Consider the following 22,185-nt stretch of genomic DNA (forward strand, 5'->3'; position numbering starts at 1 on the left):
GAGGTGACAAATTTCCACAGTCATGATATTCCATGTAGCTAAAGTTGACTGGAATTTTCCACACTACAGAAAAAATAACCTACAATAATACAAAATACAAATGCTATATAATTGAAAATGAAACCATAAAATACATTTTAAAAAACGGAAAGAAAGAAATTCAAAATGTACCAAATAAAAGAGGATGGTAACTTTGATAACGGACAATATTTTGAAATAAGTGATGAACATATTATAAGAAGAATATGTTATTTAAGGAAAAAGTAGGGTAGTATTTCTGTAGTAAATTGTATGATGTGGTAAAGAGTGTCCTCAGTAGAGAGAGAGTGGTGATTGGAGCTGACTTTAATGGACATGTAGGTGATGAGGTGTTGGGCAGGTATGCTTTAATGGAGAGAAACACAGAAAGACAGATAGTAGTAGATTTGCAAAAAGGGTGGGAATGGGTGTGGTGAACACTTTCCAGATGGAAGACGAGTAGGGAATCAGGAAGTGCAGAGGATAGCTAATCTGGATGACACACCTGGCAGGGCAGTAGGCTTTTTAACCAAACTCATTAACACAGTTTGGTGATTGACACAAAGAGTACTTTGACTGATTTTCAAGAACAAGAGTGATGTGAAGACAGGTCATTGAGATGAAAATGTTAAGGTTTTCATTGGTTGTGACTCATGACTAGGATAGACAGCATTAAGAGTAGATCAGAGGACAGCTCAAGTGGAGCGTTTTGACAAAGAGTCAAGACAAAGATGCTTGTTCAAAGGAGGGAATGTGTATATATTAGACAAACGATGCTGAGTGTGGAGCTGTCAGGAAGGAGGAGAAAAGGAAAAATATTCATGGTTGTAGTGCAGGATGACATCCAGAGGGTTAGTGTGATGGAGGCAGATGCGGAAAGAGGAAGAAGTGATGTATGAAATACAAAAATTACAGAAAGTCAAAGCACTTTGACTGTGTTGACGCCAGCTACCATGAGACTACCAACCCTTTTTATTCTTTTCTTTAAAGGTACGTCGTATCTGAAGCTATGTATCATCCAAAGATGTGTCAGACCTGGAGATAAAAAATGTTTTAAATATTTATATTTTTAAAACATATTATATTATATATATATTGATGTTTATGGTCAAAGATTATATATTTAAAATTTGTATTGATATCTACCCTGTCTTATACTGAAAAGGAGAATGTTGGATGTCTAGACAGATGGAGTCATTGGGATTATCAGTTTGACCCAAAAAGAAAAATATATTGACAACAGATGTTCAGTATGGCCTGCTTATCGTTGAAACTACTGTAAATACTGCTAAAAAAACAACTTGGACATCCACTGTCTTCATGTGTTGATTTAACTATTAAAACCACTCTTAAACGTCATTTATTGTTGATAATTTCCAATTATTTCTAATCAAGATCACCACATAATTATGTGACAGATAGCTGTCATTAGCCATTTTATGACAATATCGTATTTAGAGATGGGTCAAATGAAAGCAAACTAAATTTGTTGACTCATGCAGTGGAGCTGAAATGTTTAAACTTTTAGTTGTAGGTCAAAAGTATGTAGACTAGTGCTTTTCCTTTCTTTTTTAGTGTTTAGACCTAAGAGACAATGTACATTGTTGCTAAATGTGTTTATATATTTATTTAACAGCAGTGCAAGGTGTTCAACCAGCAGCAGTAGCTAAATCACATCGCGAAGTCTCTGGGTACCTTGGAGAGAGCATCACATTGCCCTCAGGAGTCGACCCATCATGGAGGCTCATCAAAATTGAGTGGTCAATATTCCCCAACATCACTTTGATTGCCACTTATCGCAACAGGAAAATAAACACTGAACGTGTCCCTCAGTACACAGGGAGACTCACTCTTAACACAACATCAGGTGTCATTTATCAGCTTTTTTATTGCAAAGGAATTGTAGTTTTATTTCTTTCTTGATTTGGTTTCAATGTATTTTATTGTATAGGTGACCTAACAATTCACAACTTGAAGCAAAGCGATGCCAGTGAATACACTGTAGAAGTCTTCAACAGCGAGGGTGAAGACTTCTACAGCGAGGGTGAAGACAAAGTACATCAAGTCACAGCAAAACGTAAGTGATGTATAAATAAAAATGTATTAATAATAACAACACACACACATATGAGATGCGCAGATGCGGATGCAGAAAAAGAGGAAGAAGTGATGTAGCAAAAAAAATCAGGAAGTCAAAGCACTTTGACTGTGTTTCACGTCAACCACCATGAGACTACCGACCCTATTTATTCTTTTCTTTAAAGGTATGTCCTGTGTACATTATCTGAAGCTATTTATCAGACACAGATTTGCCAGACCTGGAGATTAAATACGTTTTGAAATATTTTTACATTTTGCTTTAAAAATGAGTAACTTCCTGGTTTCTTAGGTAGTAGTGCAAAACTTAACTTTTGAATTAATCGCCTCACATGCTAGACATAAATGATGTAAATGTTACCCTTTAAATTTTAGATTTGTTCCAAGAAAAGTGTGTATAGTGAAATGATTTACTGTTGTACGTATTATAAAAAAGGAGGATGGTTAGCTGGTGTATAAACTTGGCTGCTGTCACATGGCTTCATTTCCGTTTCTCATACAACTTGTTGTTAACTCTTCTGAAAATGAGACCATATATCCATGTGTTTAGTGTTCATTAACATACATTCCTATTGTACAATCTATTAGCTTGACCATTTTTGTGCGATTTTGGAAATGCTTTGATCTTTATCCTGAAAGATTATATATTTTCAATCTGTATTGATATCTACCTTAGCTTACACTTTAAAAAATAATTAATTAATATAAAATGTCAGAAGGAATTCTCATTCTAGACTGATAGAGTCATTGGGATTATCCGTTTGAACCAAAAAGAAAAATATCTTGACAGTAGATGTTCAATATTGCCTGCTTATTGTTGAAACTACTGCAAATTCTGCACAAAAAACCACCAGAATATCCCAAGAATTTGATTGTTTTCAGTGGGAGAAAATGTTAGATGAACTGAATCAACCTTTTGGGATTTCCTTACCTGAATGATTGATCATCGTGTAATTATGTGACAGATAGCTGTCGTTAGCCATTTTATGAAACTGTCATATTTAGGCTTGAAAAGCAAACAAAATTTTACAATTTCTGTATTTAAAAATTCCAACAAAATAACCTGTAAAAATGTCTAAAGATATCAGAGTAGTGGAGTTTTTGAAGCTTAAAGTCACGAGTATTTATAGAAGTTCTTTTCCTTCCTTCTTTGAGTGTTTAAATCTGAGAGAATATGTACAGTGTTGCTAAATGTGTTTTTGTATTTATTTGACAGCATTACAAGTTGTACAGACAGAAGCAGTAGATAAATCACCTCAGGACGTCTTTGGATACCTCGGAGAAAACATCACATTGCCCTCAGCAGTCGACTCATCGTGGAATCTCACCAGAATTGAGTGGTCAATATTCACCAACATCACTTTGATTGCCACTTATCGCAATGGGAAAATAAACACTGAACGTGTCCCTCAGTACACAGGGAGACTCACTCTTAACACAACATCAGGTGACATTTATCAGCTTTTTTATTGCAAAGGAATTGTAGTTTTATTTCTTTCTTGATTTGGTTTCAATGTATTTTATTCTATAGGTGACCTAACAATTCACAAACTGAAGGAAGGTGATGCCATTGAATACACTGTAGAAGTCTTCAACAGTGAGGGTAAACGCAAAACGAATCAGATCAAAATTACGGCAAAACGTAAGTGATGTATAAATAAAACTGTATTAATAATGAAATCCTTTATATTTTGACTTTTTTGTTGTATCATCTCAATCAACCATCTCTTATTTATCTTATTTAAAGATTTGCAGCATTTATGGACTATTACAGACTATTTTGAATGCACCCATGCTTCATAAATATAAAATTTAGCCGTCTACAATCAAATATACTGCTTGGTTTAAATTAAGCTATGCAGGCTTGTCTTTACTTTGTGTGAATTTATCATTTTCACTCTCCATCCTTGCAGAAAGGCTCCAGCAGCCATCCATCCAGATAGTCACGAGTACATCTGTAGAAAGTGGCTGTTTAATGGTGGTGAACTGCTCTTCTCTGGATGAGGGTGTTAATCTCTCCTGGGGTGTTGAACCAGTCAGTGTGCTCACCATCAACAAGAGTCATCCCAGTGACAGCTCTGCACAGCTTTTTGCATTTGTCAACACCAAAGAGAACTTTGCCAGTTTTACCTGCATCTCCAGCAGAGACACAGAGAGTGTTTCATCCAAACCTGTCACACCAAAGTGTGAGAGTAAGATCTGTGGTAAGTTGTTGAATGGGACACATTCTTTAACATATAAGCACAACATAGGCTGAGATGAAGATTAAACAAAAGATCCTGTATCAGTAACCAGTAGTGGTGTCAATGCATCCTTTGCTGGAAGGACTCTAAACTGAAACTAAAACGGACAAACCAGTTGACACAGATAATTCACATATCTGATGATTATGTTTTTGCTTCCTCTGTATAGATTCAAATTGTACAACTCCACCTTCACCCACAACAGAGACACAGTACTGTGCTGGAAAAATTGTTATTTGGGTCTTTGCCACTTTTGGAATATGTGGCATCATATTTTATATGATTTATCGTTATCGAGGTAAGTGGAAAAATAAATCACCTCCAGAAGAAAATGTTTATTCAGTTTCCTCCTCTGTGTGCAGAGCAGTAGAGAGCATTGAAGATAATATGAGGTTAGACCCTCTTTTGGCAACTGTCATGTATTTTAGTATAATTTTCTGACATTGTCTTTTAATGTTATATTCTGCCAACTGAAGACTGGAGACAGGGTAGAAGGAAAACAGGTTTTAATGTCCATCTTTCTTGATGTTACAGTGCAATCATACAGCCCGCAGGGTGACTTGTCATGTATAACTCAGACTGTTGTTACTCTGGTACAACGAAGACGAGGAGGTAATTTCATAACACACTTTACAGCAGATTTAAAACACACATTACCAGAAATATGGCAAAAATGCAAACTGTTCTGATACTGTGAGATCATTGCTGACTAATACAATAGTAGATTATATTTCTTGTTATTTTTTAGTTGAATTTAATGAGAGTGTGTGTTTTCCAGCGCAAAGAAGAACTGACAATCCTGGAGAGGCTTTACAAAACCAGGAAGACCAAGGTGAGCAAATGGGCAAATAGTGAAGTTAGGTGGGAAAACAATGCTTATTTTTTCATAAAATAATTTTACATACATTTCATCAATACTTTCCAATAACACACTTAAAAATGCCATTTGAAACTCTAAACATTTTGATATGAAGAGGAGCAGTTTACATGATTCATATCACTCTAAACAGCTTGAATAGCTCACTGATTCTGATGTTTCGGCGGGTCCGCGCTTTGTGATTAAGCCCTTTTTGCGCTTGATTCTGAAGCTGCAGGTTTTATCTCTCTACAAACTATTTGACTGAACCAGCAGCAAAAGAAGATCCAAACTTCACATAAACATCGTCATGAATTCCGTCTTACTTGTGCTGTTTTGCTTCCACCACGATAAAATCACACTTCATGCACAGCTCTCTCTCTCTCTCTCTCCCTCTCTCTCTCTCCCTCTCTCTCTCTCTCACAGTACACTTCAAGAACAGCTTCCCGTCTAAAAATCTGTTTTGTGAATTATTCGCTTGCTTGTTATGCACAAGTCTACCGTTGTTTACAGCGCTGTTGGTGGCTGTTACTTCTAAAAAGAAAGCCTCATTTCTGCAGTTCAATACTGAACAAACTTAAACTTTTTAAAATTATGCAAAATTGCAAAATGCTTGGCTATGTCTCTAATAAAACCTCTGTAACTTTGCTCTGCTTCACTTTAGCAGCATCAGGTAATGTTCATATGTTGATTAATGGTTTTCTTTCGTTTGTCATCTACTGCAGATTATTTTTATAAAATCCCAGGCCAGGAAAATGACCTTGATGTTTTTCTGTGTTTTATCCTCAGCTATTTTGACACAAAGGCATCTGCTGTGATGCTTACACACCTTTGATAAAGTCTCGCAACTGTCAGCTTTCATTTTATAGATATAAAAATATGGAAATGTACTGATGCATGATCTGAATTATAATATTTCTGAGGCAAAATTTCCCTGATTCAAATCGAATTGAATCGAATCGTAGAGCGAATTGACTTTATAGACACTTTACCTGAAATATAGCAAAAGTGCAAACTGTTCTGACAATGTGAGCTTTTACTTACTTGTTCCCCAAGCAGCATTGCAAACGTTAGCTCATATAGGCCAGATAGAGATTATTAGCTAATTTTCAGAACCACTAGTTTGCTGGTATATTGCTAGTTCCCAGTCAAGGAGCAGATGTACTTTATTAATTTAGTTTGTTAAAGATTTCTATTTCAATACTGTTCGAATTGTGCTTCATTGTTTGTTTACAGTACACCTCCAGATCCAGGAGGCAACAAGTGAAAATGATGTTAGCTCTCGATGTCCAGCATCAGCTGGTATTCAACTGAAATTGCTATAAATTAATATGAATCAGTTTAGACAATTTATTAGGTTGTAAATTCTATTTCTGTTACATTTACATTTTTAGTGGCAGTTCAAAGACAGACAGAGGAAGAGCAGAAAAGAAATCAGAATGAAGACAGCAACAAAAGAGCAAGTGAGCAAAAAGAAACAAGTAAGATTTGACATGCACAAGTATGCGAAATCATTAAGCAGAGTGTTATACTATATATAAATATGGATCTCCAACCTGCTGTTATAAATATTTATATAAGATTATATGTTCATCATGTTCTAGTTCAACACAAGGAGGAGAACAGAGAGCTTGAACAAGAGCATGAAGAACAAGGTGAGCAAATGGGCAGATGGAAAACATGCATTCATGGATGCTTTGTACCATGCCAGTATTACATGAAGACTTAAAAATACTAGTGGACATTCTACTCAAAATGCTATTCGTAGGGTGATGTTTTAGTGTCTGTATTGAATAGTGCCACTTTAACTGCTTGACTCCTTCTTTGTCGTTAAGAAACTGCAATAATGTGTGCAAGTTTCTCCTCTTACCTGCTTTGTTGCAAATTGTTTAACTTACTTTGGAAAATGTTGGTCAACATGATTAAGCCTCTGCCTCATGCTATTGAAATCAATAATTTACAAGTTAGAAATGTACAAATGTGGAAAGAGTTGACTACATTTGCAAGCAGCATATTATGCATGTTAATTCCACTCGTTGTGTTAAAATAAATATCCATTCACAGCACTTTTTTCCGGTTTAATTATTTCTTGAATTCAAAAACAGTAAAAGCAGCTTATGAATATGTACATAATAATAATAATATGTATATATACAAGAATACTTTCCTATAATTGAAGCAGTGAATGGTAAATCCTAATATTGTTTGCGGTTTAGCATAGAACAAATTAAATCTGGATGTGAAAAATTAAATTATGTACCTAATTTAGCAATGCTCAGTCACATGGTCCCTCATACGTGAATTACCCTTTTACAATTTGCCCAGGGGTGGGCCCATATTTCAAGCACTCTTTAAATGACTCAGTTACCATTTGGGCTACAGACAAAAGGTTCTGGAAAGAAAAGAAGATGAGCTTTGAGGGATATTTTATGTATAGCACGAAGCATTCAAAAGGTACTTGTGCCTGAACACAGACAGAAAAATCAGCTTTGCCAAGATTTTACCACGTGCGCTTAGCATTACAGTAACTCCTCAACCAGTTTGGTCTAGAAATAAAATTCAAATAGTTCGTGAATGACGAGAATTATGATGCAATTTCACAGAATTGAAAATGATAAAATAAATGATGATAAAATAAGTCTAGATGGCCTGTATTATATTTAGGTGATAAAAGTTTAAAGGTAAGTTTCTATTTCAATTTTGTGTAGTTGCTAGCATTCATTACACATTTTTTATACACTGCCCAAATAACCAAGTTCCTTTCTACTTTATTATATGTCATAATAGTTTCAAGAATGTCACAACAGCCTCAACAAGAATTCCTGAATGAGTGCGAAGACATGACTGAAGACAAATGGCAGACAACCATCGTATTCGATTGAATGCATTCTGACATAATCTTCAGGTGATGGACTCAGTATAATGAATACATCAGTTATTTAACTGATAAAGTTAAAAATGAAGTGTCATAACTTAGACATGCTGATCGTTACTCACTATTGTATAGGTGTTCAGGATTCTTAAATTATCTCAAATATAGGTTTGAAGGTAATTATGTGTTTTTTCTGCCTTTTTAAAATATTTCATTATCTCAAATGTAAATCTCTCCCTCTCTATTTTTTGCTATTACATGTACAGATGTAAGCTATAATTACAGCAATCCAGTACTGTCCAGATTATTTCAGTTTACACTGTTTTTTTTTTGTTTTGTTTTTTGTGCTGTGTTCAGTTGTGTTTACTGGTGCTTGGTGCAAAATCAAATTGAATGTTCTTTCTGAATTATTTTCCAAATCAAAATAATTTTACCACATGAAAATTTGCATTCTTATATGTTAATTTTAAATGAGTTCACATAAACTCAGGTATATTTGTTTTGGATCATATAATATAATACATTTGTAAATAAATGCACAACCTTAAATACCGTAAATGAGAAACATCCCTCTATTTATAGGTTTGTCGTGTTGGACCAGTGTCAGGACGGTCAAAATCATGTATTAATTTCTATTTGATTCTGTTGGATTTTCTTTACTTTGAAGTTGTACATATGATGGTAACCGATCCCCGAAAGTCAGTTGCAAATTGGTCACAATGCCTTACTACTTCCAGTTTTATTACTTTAATCCTTTAATTCTGCAAAATAGAGTTGTGTGTATATTGTGTGCTTCACTCCATGGCACTACAATGTTGACTCTTACACTAAGTTGGATCACCAAGTGACAGTGGGAGGAAGACTAGTAGCAGAGCCCTTGAGTAAGCAAGAGTCATGTCAGTGGGTGTTCAGAATTCAGGTTGTCACCAGGGCTGGACTGGGACAAAAAAATCAGCCCGGGCATTTTGCCTAGAGACCGGCCCACCAGGTATTATAGGAAAAACCATAAAGCCTTTGAATGAAAACAAACTTTGTTGTGACAGTGATGTACACTGTCTTGTTGGTACATATGTATCAATCTAATAAACTTAAACCTACACCATCCTCCCTATTCTGGTATTCTAAACAGTACTTAGCCAAAACCCAAAGACTGCTTGGTTGAGTTAACCTCCTGAACTATCTACAACATATGGTGGAAACCTGAAATTAAGACAGAGAGGACTAGAGGTGAGACATGACCATTACTGAATATTAAAAATAATAAATGACAGATTTAGTGATATTTTCATAAACTATTTATTTACCACATCAATAAACAGCATGGCAGGGCAAAATATTTTTTCTAACATGGCAACCTTTTAAAAGTGAAAGGAGACAGAAAGACAGGTGAGCAAGAATAAAACTTAACTGACTTTTTGATGGCATTTTACACAAAGTACTAGTACAGTATCTAGAAAATGTGGGAAAATACTGGCATCATGTACAGTAATTTCTTCTGAAGAAATTATGTTAGGACCCTGAAAAAAACTTGCTATGTACAATAATGGATTTCTATACATTTGACATCAGATGAAAACTTTGGTTGTAAGATTCGGATAATTATTTGTTAAAAGCTAGAAATTTTAAATGAGAATAAGAAAGAAAAGTATTTCTTTGTGCCCCCCTTTCCCTGTTAATGTCCTACCTGGCCCCATGGCAAAACTTTGCTAGACCCGCCCCTGCACAGTTACCAGCTGTCAGCTACATAAAAAAGGATCCTGGTGTAAGTTGTCTCTCAGAAACAGTTCATAGCTTTCCTTCAACTCATTCATGTCACCTAAAAGGCAAACCTGTTTCTCCATCACCTGTTCAGCTCTGATGATTCAGTAAGAACATCTCCTGGTTTCATCTTCATGTTTCCCTCTCACCAGATAACCAAACCGATATCATGACCAGCAGCTTTTATGGCTGTGGCTCCAACAAACATCAGCTGATACTAGAAAGCAATATTAAATAAATTCTAACAACAGCTGATCAAGTTTAAAGGCGCTTCTGCTGTTTAATGCGACCTCCGCTAGTTTCCTCTTTCTGGCGCAAAGCGGGAGATAAACAAGCAAGAGAGACGGGACTTGCGGCAGAAATGCTGATCAGCTGATCATTGATCAGTTTCATGATTGAAGTAGCAGCAGGAGAGGGAGGGGGGAGAATGAGAGAAGAAGAGGCAGCTGACAGCGTAAAGACACAGAATAACTCCAGCTTTTTGTCTTTTTTTTTATTGTTTCTGAAGTACGGGACAAATCCCGTTTATTTTCAGCTCAATACGAAACACGTAATATTAACTCTGAATACCAGAGGATTCCGTTTTTTACTGGACGGATGGCAACTCTACTAACTAACCATATGAATAAAATAAAGTTCACCAGTAACATCATATCACCCACCCAACTGTATAGAAACTCCATCATGCTAGCTAGTACACAGTACGAGTCAGCACAACGAAAATAAACTCCACCTAAACTAAGGACCTGCAGTTCAAAAAAGCGCCCCTTCGACAGCCAAACCCATCTGTCCTCTGATTGGATAGTTAAATTTGTGATTGACATGACATTGGCCAATCAGATGAAAGGAAGAAAAATAGGGTCAAAATCCGTACTTGTAACTTGAAGAGTTTCACATGTTTTTTTTTTGGCTAAGTCCACACACAAATTCTTTTTATACATACAAATCCTGATTTACAAGTACAAAATATTTATGACCACAATTTGAGCCCATGTTGCTCTGCTAACATTGTCTTTAACTTGCTTTTTTTTTTTTTTTTTTTTTTTACAGCACCTAAATCTCCTAATGTAGACACTAACAAAACATTAGGCTTGCATTGTATGGCACAACTTAATTTTTTCTTGGTGTACTGATAGCATGGAGTTTTATTTTTAAACATCTTCCCTTTAAAAAGTGCATCTCAGTCTTTTGTGCTGTTATATCTCTGCGGTGTGGCTAGTATGTATTGCTAACTTTTGGAACTATTGTGAGGCTCCATCATCCACCACTGTTCTAAATAAATGGTCCATTGGAGTGATTGGAGATGATGCGACTCTTCCATCCAACGGCTTTGACAAACAGAATATAACAGTTTGTTGTGATTGGCTGATGGAGAGTCTGGGACAGGCAGCAGAATTAAGGACTATGCTATGAAGGGGCTTTAACCCTGAGTTAATGAGGATTGTCATGGTTCAAAAACTCTAATTCTGTGTTAACTATCACTTTGTTGGTTAAGATGTCTGTTGATTCAGTGTTTGGGACTGACAATAATTGTAGTAGAATGAGCACTGCATACTATGACTGTGCAGGTAGTTTTTATAACAATAAAAAAAAAATACTGGTAGAACTATTGTCAACAAAATAATTATTAACAAAATAATTTACAGTCACATTAATGCAATTAAGTGTATCAGAAGAAAAAAAATCATAATATACTCTGTAATTTACATAATTTACACGTTAATGAATTTCCTCATATAGCTTACAACGTCAATAAAAAAAAGAGACACTTTCTCCAGTATTATAATAATAATATTATAAAAGTCACAGACTAAATGTAGTAAACAAATGTTTCCTCTTTTGTTTTCATATTAACCTTGTATTTTCTCATTCTGCTCATTTTATAAATTGTTGTTAAAAGCAAAATGTTAAACTTCACCTTTTTTATGTTTACACAAAAAATGGACAAAGGAAACTGTACACCAACTAGGAAACATCTTGGTAGGGGGACACTGAAACCTTCCTCACACGATTAAGCTGGATCTTGTCGTAGATGGTCTGAGGCTGTAAGTGTGAAAAAAAGACATCAAATCCACAGTTACTTGGTCTGTTTTAACATTAACCAGGATTTACAAAAAGTGAAGTATAAAAAGTGGAGTACTTAATATTGAGCACAAGGTAGGGAAAAGTATACTGTAGCGACTAGAGATGGCACGATACCACTTTTTTATGTCCGATACCGATACCGATATCATAAATTTGGATATCTGCCGATACCGATATGAATCCGATATAGTGTTTTTTAATCAACAAAACTGTTTTTTAAAATATCTTTCTGCATTTTGCAAGTCTGCAAGTTCATACTCAAGTTTAAAACAACAACTACACTAAAGCTATTCTGTTATACCTGTATACAAAAAAAATATTTCATAGTTCAGCAATACTGATCAATCTAATAAACTTAGACCTACACCATCCTCCCTATTCTGGTATTTTAAAGAGTACTTAGCGTAAATATTAAGCAACCTAACTAATAGGGTTCCAACTCCCAGCAACAACATAAATAAATAAAAAATAGGGAACCACCCCTCACGCGCCACCTCATGATGCTTAATCGACGTAATCAACCTTAATTTGATGCAGTGTGAAAAAAAATGCACAGAAATCAATTATTTTTCAAGAAATATTAAATAGATTCAACATCTTTCTTCAACAAAATTGCAGACTGCACAGATGGTACCTTCCCAAAGGAAAAAGTACTATAGCTTACTAGGGTATATATATTAGACTTAATAGTCACTATATACAGTAATTGACTTCTATTCATTTTACATCAAATTAAAACTTTGGGTGTCAGATAATTATTTATTAAAAGCTCGACATTTTAAATGAGAATAAGAAAGAAAAGTATGTCTTTGTGCCCCCTTTTCCCTGTTAATGCCCTATCGGCCCCCCTGGCTAAACTTTGCTAGATCCGCCCCTGCACAGTTACAGCCGTCAGCTACGTAGAAAAAGATCCTGGTGTAGAAAGTAATATTAAATAAATTCTAACAACAGCTTATCAAGCTTAAACGTGCTGCTGTTGTTCAGCCGCTGGTTTCCTCTTTCTGGTGCAAAGTGGACCAAAAACAAACAAGAGAGACTCACGACAGAAAAGCCGATCAGCTGATCAGTTTCACGATTGAAGTAGCAGCCGGAGAGCAAGAGGCAGTCACTCGTTAAGCTTAATGTGGGAATGCTTTACAAACATTCAGAGCTGGACTTACACACTTGCTTTACTTTACTTTACTTCTCTCGGGGATAACTTTGTCGGAGATGAAATGCCGGGTTGCTAGCGAAGCTCCAAATGCTATCCAGACCACCGACAGGTCCCGCATGCCACAGCCGCTCTATCACGTGATGCATACTGCTCCGACGTGCTAACGTTCTGAGGTGAGTTACGGCGTGTTGCAAGTTTTGTGAGGTGCTTTCGTGATATTTAATGGATCGGATTACATTTTTTATTTTTCTCCGATATCCGATCCAGTAATTTAGGTCAGTATCGGACCGATACTGATACGTAATATCGGATCGGTCCATCTCTAGTAGCGACCTGACATTATTTCTCCAAAAGATATCAATTTAGTCTTACAAGAATCTCAAACAAAGTTTTGCTCTTACCCCAGGTTTAACTGCTGGGACTCTGTTATCGATGGTTTCGTACACCGAGCAAGGCTGCATGGTAGATGAAGTCCCCTGAGAGTGGACAGAGACAAGTAAAATCATTGAAAGTAAAACTTTTAGGAAACACATAATTTTCCTAACAAAACTTATGTCTGCAAAGTGTATGAGCATACTTACGTCATCATTTGTAAGCTCACCAATATCAGCATACACAGTGAGGTCATTTGTGTCACTTCCTGGTTACAAATGGAAAACCTCAGATAAACTATTAAAATATGGCACTATTGATGTTATTTTAATGTTAGCTAAAAAATGGACACAATCAAGAGTTTCTTACCAACTTGTTTTTTTCTGCAGCAACAAACTCCCACTATAATGGCTATAGTGACAAGAATCAAACATCCACCAGCTATGCCCACGAAAAGGAAAATGTATTTTCCTGCAAATTATGACATTGTTTACATTAGGAACATGCTAGGATTAAATGAACATAACCAAAATAATGCCAAGAAAACATATGCAGATATGTAGTTTTTACAAGTTCAATGAAAATTTTAACTTCAAAATTTAACCCTATATGCAACATCAACACCTACAGCGATGTGCAAAGGTCCAGAACCGTCTCTCATTTCTTTATATTTTGCTTCCAAGGAACCAGACTTTCCAGCATTTTTTAAATTGGACTTGAGCAACAATTACTACGAGTTTCTGGTAAAGACAAAAAGGTCTTTTGAAGTTTTACTTTGGACACTGGCTGCGTTTTTAAGTCCAAGATACCTAACTCAAGGCGATAACCCTGTGTTGTGTCAACACATAACTAAAAATACATAACGACAACAGCCGATTTTACATTGCACCTTTAGAGTCTTTGGGCCAGCAACCTGTTGAAAAATATACTATTTGTTCACATTTCTTTGGTTTAATACATGAAAAAAAAAAAATCCAAAGAATGACACGTTTTGACAAACAAAAAAGTATTTTTGCACCAACAAGGTCATTTTCAAAGAGCTATTAGCTGAACAGTTGTTTATATCTCAGCATGGTGTGCAATGTGTCCTTAAAAAACTGAGGAAACTGGACAAGTGGAGGACACAGGACTGATTAGTCTCTATCATGGTTCGGAGCTGCAATTGATAGAATTAAGAACACAGAAAAGTCTAGAGAACTAGTGATGAAGCCCAATTAAAGAAATACAAGGTAGCTTGCCTAGGAGAAATCAGGCTGTGTAGAAAAATACAGGTGCTGATACCCAATGTTGATGTTAACTCTGTTTTTGCCTTATATAGTGCATTTATGTATTAAATATTTATGTTTAGAAATGCTTCGAAAAGTTACTGCACGTTTCCTATTTTCTTTGCAAAATATACAGAAATGAGGGGTGAGTCAAGACATTTGCACAATCGTATGTAAACTATTTATCCTGCTATATCATTTCACAGATTTACAATATCCATGGTCATGTTTGATCTGAGGATTGCATCAATATACAGGGAGTGCAGAATTATTAGGCAAATGAGTATTTTGTCCACATCATCCTCTTCATGCATGTTGTCTTACTCCAAGCTGTATAGGCTCGAAAGCCTACTACCAATTAAGCATATTAGGTGATGTACATCTCTGTAATGAGAAGGGGTGTGGTCTAATGACATCAACACCCTATATCAGGTGTGGATAATTATTAGGCAACGTTCTTTCCTTTGGCAAAATGGGTCAAAAGAAGGACTTGACAGGCTCAGAAAAGTCAAAAATAGTGAGATATCTTGCAGAGGGATGCAGCAGTCTCAAAATTGCAAAGCTTCTGAAGCGTGATCATCGAACAATCAAGCGTTTCATTCAAAATAGTCAACAGGGTCGCAAGAAGCGTGTGGAAAAACCAAGGCGCAAAATAACTGCCCATGAACTGAGAAAAGTCAAGCGTGCAGCTGCCAAGATGCCACTTGCCACCAGTTTGGCCATATTTCAGAGCTGCAACATCACTGGAGTGCCCAAAAGCACAAGGTGTGCAATACTCAGAGACATGGCCAAGGTAAGAAAGGCTGAAAGACGACCACCACTGAACAAGACACACAAGCTGAAACGTCAAGACTGGGCCAAGAAATATCTCAAGACTGGTTTTTCTAAGGTTTTATGGACTGATGAAATGAGAGTGAGTCTTGATGGGCCAGATGGATGGGCCCGTGGCTGGATTGGTAAAGGGCAGAGAGCTCCAGTCCGACTCAGACGCCAGCAAGGTGGAGGTGGAGTACTGGTTTGGGCTGGTATCATCAAAGATGAGCTTGTGGGGCCTTTTCGGGTTGAGGATGGAGTCAAGCTCAACTCCCAGTCCTACTGCCAGTTTCTGGAAGACACCTTCTTCAAGCAGTGGTACAGGAAGAAGTCTGCATCCTTCAAGAAAAACATGATTTCCATGCAGGACAATGCTCCATCACACGCGTCCAAGTACTTCACAGCGTGGCTGGCAAGAAAGGGTATAAAAGAAGAAAAACTAATGACATGGCCACCTTGTTCACCTGATCTGAACCCCATTGAGAACCTGTGGTCCATCATCAAATGTGAGATTTACAAGGAGGGAAAACAGTACACCTCTCTGAACAGTGTCTGGGAGGCTGTGGTTGCTGCTGCACGCAATGTTGATGGTGAACAGATCAAAACACTGGCAGGCTTTTGAGTGTCCTTGCAGAGAAAGGTGGCTATATTGGTCTCTGATTTGTTTTTGAATGTCAGAAATGTATATTTGTGAATGTGGAGATGTTATATTGGTTTCACTGGTAAAAATAAATAATTGAAATGGGTATATATTTGTTTTTTGTTAAGTTGCCTAATAATTATGCACAGTAATAGTCACCTGCACACACAGATATCCCCCTAAAATAGCTAAAACTAAAAACAAACTAAAAACGACTTCCAAAAACATTCAGCTTTGATATTAATGAGTTTTCTGGGTTCATTGAGAACATGGTTGTTGTTCAATAACAAAATTATTCCTCAAAAATACAACTTGCCTAATAATTCTGCACTCCCTGTATTGTAGATAGACTTTATAACGACTTGTTATATGTCCTACACCTGTTGGACACTACCTGGTTCTTGTTGTGTGTCTTTGCTGCACTTCACTGTTTTAAATGCAGACTTCTCACTGACATGATTGGAAACTGTGCAGGTGACATTGGTCTCTCCATCCTGCTCCCTGATGATGTATTGTTGCCTGGGACCAGTTAGTGTTTGTTTTCCTACAGTCCAGTTGTAGCTGACATCACCAGTTGTGCTGCACTCCAGCAGAACTTTACATGATTCATTTAAGGGAATCCAGGTAGAACTGATTTTTATGTCAGGCTTAGCTATGGGCTCTAATGAGAAAACAGAAGGAGAGAGAGTCTGTGTCAGTTCACTTTTTGCTTCAGAGCTTAAAGTATATGTGGAGTTCTGAAAATGTATTATATAAAACTAATAATATATATAACTAACATTACAACAACAAATTCAGATAAGTACTGCTTTGCCAGTTGGTCACATCTGGTCTAAAAAAATGCAAAAAAAAAAAGCTCAAAAACAAACCAAATTGTATAAACTAAATGCTTTAAAGATATATTCTATTCCAAGTTAATTACCATACCAGCTTTATTTATAAAGCACTTTAACATTAAGATCCTAAAATGTACAGGTAGCCAGTGGAGTGAAATTAAATGGCATTAATAAGCTCAGACTTTTTTCTTCCAGTTAAAAGACGCACTGGAGCATTTTGCACAACCTTCAGATGCCTAATGGACGCATCACTAGCATCAGCAATAAAGGACATTGACAAGATTAAAGTCAAATCAAGAACAATGATGGGTGAGGGTTATGATGAGCAAAAACAAGTAGGATTTGCTATTTGAGCAAATATCTAAATGATTTCATCTTCATCTTAATTTTCAAGTTACTAAAAAATCTGGGAAAGACACAATAACAGATGTGCAGTAAAAAGAACAACAACAAAAAACTGAGGTTGATTAACCATTACAAACTGTTGCATTGTATTTCACACAGATTAGTATCAATAAACAGAAATGTAGATATAAAGTTCAAAATATAAAATAAAATCATTTAATTAGTATTTTACACAATACGTATTCAACATTAACACATTAAGGTGACTGTGAAAGCACAGAAAACACAAGTTAATCAATAAAGTAATCAAGAGGAAAGAAAATTTAAAAAAGAGCTACTGGGGTTTCTTTTCATTAGGATGCTTTTAGAATTAAAACAAACAAGCAAAAAAAAAAAATGTCTCTTACCATGAACTTGCAGAGTGATGATGACTGAAGGCCGTTGCTCATCATTCACCTCTGAGACAAAAGTGAAATCACCAGAATCTTGAAGAGTCAGTTTTCTCACTGTTAAATTAAAGTCTGTGAGGTTCAGCTCTGATCTGTCCTTAAATGGAGAGTCTTTAGAAACACCCACATCTTTCCCTGCAACTGTTATTCCTCCATATCTCCATGCTGCTGCAGTCACTCCTTCAGTTGGTAAGCCTGACGAAAGCTCCACAGTATCGCCAACGTTTTTATGAATGACGCGTTTTCCACTGGAAGTCTCCACATCTGAAAAACATACAAACAACTGAGTATGATCTTCATGAAAGTTCAAAGTTCATTCAGTTAGTGAGAAAAAAAAGACCAAATTGCCTGCAACCATATCCTCTAGCTTTTGTATGAAAACTGTGATTGCTAATGCAAATATAAGACTGAAGACAATTGACATTTATGATATAAGTGACCTTGCAAAGCTAAAATTTAAATATGGCAAAAATAATTACATATGATTGCTCCATAGATGTTTCTAGGTTGTACTTTCTCTATGGACAAACAAAAAGTATTTATTTTGTAATTTTAGGATAACTAGAGCAGTGCATGAATAAAAAATGAATAAAAAACAAAAATAAATACTCAACGAAAAAACCAACTGAAGGAATCTAAAGGCAGTTGTTCATTAGTATTATTATCATTTATAGCAATAATCAATACTTTAACTCAACAATAGTCTGTGTGATTACAAAAAATGCTGCATTTTGATAAAAAAGAAAATGCTGCAAATTTGTGGGCAAAGGTTACAACTGCCCTCTATGTTGTGAGCTCATCACTTTCGGCCAGTGCTGCAACTGGTGGAGAGCACTCAGGAAATGCTGCTGTTGCTAGTGTCATGTCTGACTCACAGGTTTTTCCATTTTGCTATACTGAGTTTATTTGTCCTTTCTAGTCACTACATGTTTTTTATGTATTTTTCTTTTCTTTTGTTTTTGTTTCTAAATAGAAGAGAATCAACACATAGATCAATTTATGTCTGTACAAAAGACTTCTGAAATGTGTCCACACCCCCATTTCAGTCAGATCAATTACTGCGTAGAACTGTACTGTATGAGATGTTATGCATAAGCATAAGAAGTATACAATAGAAAAATAAAACTTGCATTTTATACTTGAAAATACCTAAAAAATACAAAATAAAAAAATCAGGAAGCAACAGAAACAGAAATGATGATCAGTCCTTGAGTTTCTACATTTAGACTTCTAAACAGATGCAAGAGGAAATCTGAAGTAGCAAAGATGCAAACCAAACTGCCAATTTAGAAATACAAGATGTAACATGGTCAATGTTGATTAAGTTATAAATCCTCAAGTAGGGAGAACAAATTTTTAACATAACACAAGAACATGAGACTTAATCGGGAGAAACTACTGCTCTTAGAATATTTAGGTGTTGAAAAACATTTAAATTTTTAGTTATTTATTTTTTATATAAAGTTCACAAGTTCACATGATATTATAGCTTTAAAGTCACCGCTACATTTTGTAACACCAGGTTTAGAAACTCACAAGAAAAATACACTGCAAGCCTCTTCCAAGGAAGACACGTCACTTCTCAAGAGTTGAAGCACTTCTGATGTACTAACTAAGCATGTATCAGAGTTTATGAAGCAAACAAATACAACACATTAGTATTGTATTTGTGACACACATCTGAGAAAGATCTGAAAGCACAGGTGTACTTACAGTAGAAGCAGACCCAGAGAAGTAGCACAATGCTCTTAACGAAGTAGCTACGATAACAAAGTCGACCACCAAACATCGCTGTGGGGAGAGGAACAACGTCTGTTTCCTCTTCTTGTCTGTCAAACTGTGGCTTCACAAGTAAGTGCAGAGAAAAAACTGAGAGGGTGGAGAGTGGGGGGAGGTTTCAATCAACACAGAAGCAGAACAAGCGGTCTTAAACTTGCATGATATGCAGCAAGATTAATGTAGGCACGCTATTTAAAATCCATTAAAACACATTAAAACTAAATTAAACTTAGTTAAAAAAAAGATATTTGAGAGGATTTTCTAAGACACTGTTGGGAACAGTTAAGATGGACAACAGCATTGCCTATTTTTGCTATAACAACATTTTTAGGTCACAGAAAGTAGCCTAAATAAATACAAATTCCTACTTACATTAAACATTAAAAATCCTGGGCCCTTATTATTGGTAGTCAGTCCTACTTTGCATTAACAGTACAAACCCTGCATTTACTGCTACAAACAACTGTATCTAAGCTAGATGTGAAGATAAGATGAGAGATTAGAGTCCTTTTCTAATAAGATTTCTGCAAGAAGAACATAACCACATCCTGCCTCAGATATGTTACACTTTACAGAGTGTTGTCCTAAACTTTATTCACCCCAGAATAGAGGAGAACATGGATCCAGATAATGAACTGCAGAGTCCATTTAAACATTTAAATAAACCACCATCTCTGTTATGACTCAGTTTCTTATTACCACTGCAGCACCCTGTCTGTATATACTGTATGTAGACATACATACATACACAGTCCGCAAAAATTATATTGGACAAAATGAATAAACAATTAATTAAAGACAAATGTGTTTGAGTTCCCCTCTCCTGAACAAGTCTTATCCTTGATGAGCTGGAGATTTCTTTACAATAAGGAAATGATTTTGGTCTGGAGGAACACTGGTGGAGCTTTGTCCAATAAGTTGTGAAATATTTCAACACTGCTGCTAAGTGCTGTTTTCCTCTGCACACTGTGTAGATGAAAATATGCTTATTTTCTTATTTCCTCTGCAGGGCTTCAGTCTGTGCTTGCACGATGAGGCCTATAATAGTATATGCCTTAAGCAGAAGTTAGGGTTCTGTGGGGACTTAACACAGGAGGAAGTGAACTACCCATCATCAAGATAAAGCTCATTTCTATGCAGCCTGCTCAGAGAAATTACATGTAAAGAGGATATATGACCATGCTGACCTGCCTGGTCTGTCCTGACTGATCTGATTCGCTGCAGCCAACAAAACAAAACACTTTTCAGACACATATATATTTTTAAACACACCCAGAGACAGATGGAGTGAAGTAAGTGTCTCGATGGACTAAGATGTAGGTGTATGGACACCATCTTTATGAATTCCCCAGACAAGTGCCTAAAGAGGTTCGACACTGTCTATCATTGGGGTTTACGTCTTATTACTGCCTGTGGAAACTGTGCACATCACTGCTGTCTGTATGCTGTTGCCAAGTGGCCAACTCTGTCTCTATCAGGAGAATCTCCCATTGGTTACTTTTTATCTAGAAATCTCCTCTTGGGCTGTTTTTTTCTTATCCGCGTCTATATGTGCAAACCCCACAACCAGTATAGCCAACACTTTCACAATATAGAGAACAGCTCTCTTGGTCAGTGTTGCTGCTTTTAATGTCACTCTTGCAATGATAAAGGTTTTTAATTTTAACACCCAATACATATCATTATATAATAACAACAACAACAACAACAACAACAACAACAACAACAACAACAACAACAATAATAATAATAATAATAATAATAATAATAATAATGGATTGCATTTATATAGCGCTTTTCACAAAGCCCTAATGAGAGAAAGTCAAATATCACACTTGCACTTTACATAATAAGGTTGATCTATTGTATTTTTAGCTTCAGATGAGTGTACGTTAAAGGTGAGTGCATCTTAACTGCAGCTAAGCAGCCAAAGCCTGATCTCCCACAGGCAACAAAAGCACTGGTAAGCAGTTAGGGTTGTATCACAACCCATAAAGGAGAATTGCTGCCTTTGGACAATTTTCTACTTTAGTGTCAGCTTTGCGGTAAAACATAAGCACTCAAAGAAAGAGCCTGTGTGTGTGTGATAAAAAAGCCCAGAAGCGATCACAGCTAATGCAATGATTGCAACAAAATCTGTCATTTAGCTGTCCGTTTGACATAATGGCCGTTCATGAAACAGAGCAATCCACCTTAAAAGTTTCCTGAAGCCTTTCAGTAAATCCCCCCTATATTTGATTCAGTCTGACATTAGTTTATGTTGTTATTTGACTAATGTGTGGAAACTTGCCACCATAACTGTGGTTACATAACTACAGAAAAATGTCACAGCTCAGTCATATCTGTGAACTCGGGTCCTCTAAACTTAAAGTAATAGTGAGCTAATAAGATTGCGTCTTTAAATGAGTATAATTATGAAAACGCTAAAATACTTGGCAACTGTAAGATTGCAACTATGTAGCAGTGATGACTTAGGGCTGATTGCACAGACAGCTACAGTGCTTTTCTCGTATTATGATTCTGATCAGTTGGATTATTTTTATATAGTGTTAGTGCATAACAGCAGTCACCTCCATGTGCTTTAAACTGCAAAGCAAAAACCTT

General features: G+C 36.1%; 2 protein-coding genes across 2 annotated transcripts; one reads left to right on the plus strand and one right to left on the minus strand.

The window, feature by feature from the left end:
* Positions 1 to 165: 165 nt before the first annotated feature.
* On the plus strand, positions 166 to 10,314 carry LOC101472919 (uncharacterized). The gene is made up of 12 exons (XM_014411271.3): positions 166 to 187; positions 1,970 to 2,095; positions 3,332 to 3,562; positions 3,647 to 3,757; positions 4,029 to 4,319; positions 4,528 to 4,656; positions 4,893 to 4,970; positions 5,137 to 5,190; positions 6,451 to 6,516; positions 6,609 to 6,695; positions 6,819 to 6,869; positions 8,002 to 10,314. Exons 1-12 carry the CDS (start codon positions 166 to 168, stop codon positions 8,094 to 8,096), a joined length of 1,341 nt encoding a protein of 446 aa, XP_014266757.3. The 3' UTR covers positions 8,097 to 10,314.
* Positions 10,315 to 10,367: 53 nt separating this feature from the next.
* On the minus strand, positions 10,368 to 19,624 carry LOC101473513 (uncharacterized). The gene is made up of 7 exons (XM_012915588.5): positions 19,516 to 19,624; positions 17,761 to 18,066; positions 16,567 to 16,833; positions 13,824 to 13,925; positions 13,664 to 13,722; positions 13,484 to 13,558; positions 10,368 to 11,887 (listed from the first exon to the last, which is right to left on the minus strand). The coding sequence occupies exons 1-7, from the start codon at positions 19,589 to 19,591 to the stop codon at positions 11,810 to 11,812; spliced, it is 963 nt and encodes a 320-aa protein (XP_012771042.3). The 5' UTR covers positions 19,592 to 19,624; the 3' UTR covers positions 10,368 to 11,809.
* Between the last annotated feature and the right edge of the window lie 2,561 nt (positions 19,625 to 22,185).

Source organism: Maylandia zebra, linkage group LG3, assembly GCF_041146795.1.
Source record: "Maylandia zebra isolate NMK-2024a linkage group LG3, Mzebra_GT3a, whole genome shotgun sequence".
Classification (NCBI taxonomy): Eukaryota; Metazoa; Chordata; class Actinopteri; order Cichliformes; family Cichlidae; genus Maylandia; species Maylandia zebra.

Excerpts from the sequence above, each read along its gene's own strand:
- LOC101472919 (XM_014411271.3), top strand. The coding sequence starts at position 166 with ATGTACCAAATAAAAGAGGATG. Across the intron at positions 3,563-3,646 it reads CACTCTTAACACAACATCAG|GTGACCTAACAATTCACAAA; the intron begins GTGACATTTATC and ends TTTATTCTATAG. Across the intron at positions 6,517-6,608 it reads TCGATGTCCAGCATCAGCTG|TGGCAGTTCAAAGACAGACA; the intron begins GTATTCAACTGA and ends TTACATTTTTAG.
- LOC101473513 (XM_012915588.5), bottom strand. The coding sequence starts at position 19,591 with ATGTTTGGTGGTCGACTTTGTTATCGTAGCTACTTCGTTAAGAGCATT. Across the intron at positions 16,834-17,760 it reads CATCACTCTGCAAGTTCATG|AGCCCATAGCTAAGCCTGAC; the intron begins GTAAGAGACATT and ends TTTTCTCATTAG. Across the intron at positions 11,888-13,483 it reads TCCCAGCAGTTAAACCTGGG|CCTCAGACCATCTACGACAA; the intron begins GTAAGAGCAAAA and ends TCACACTTACAG.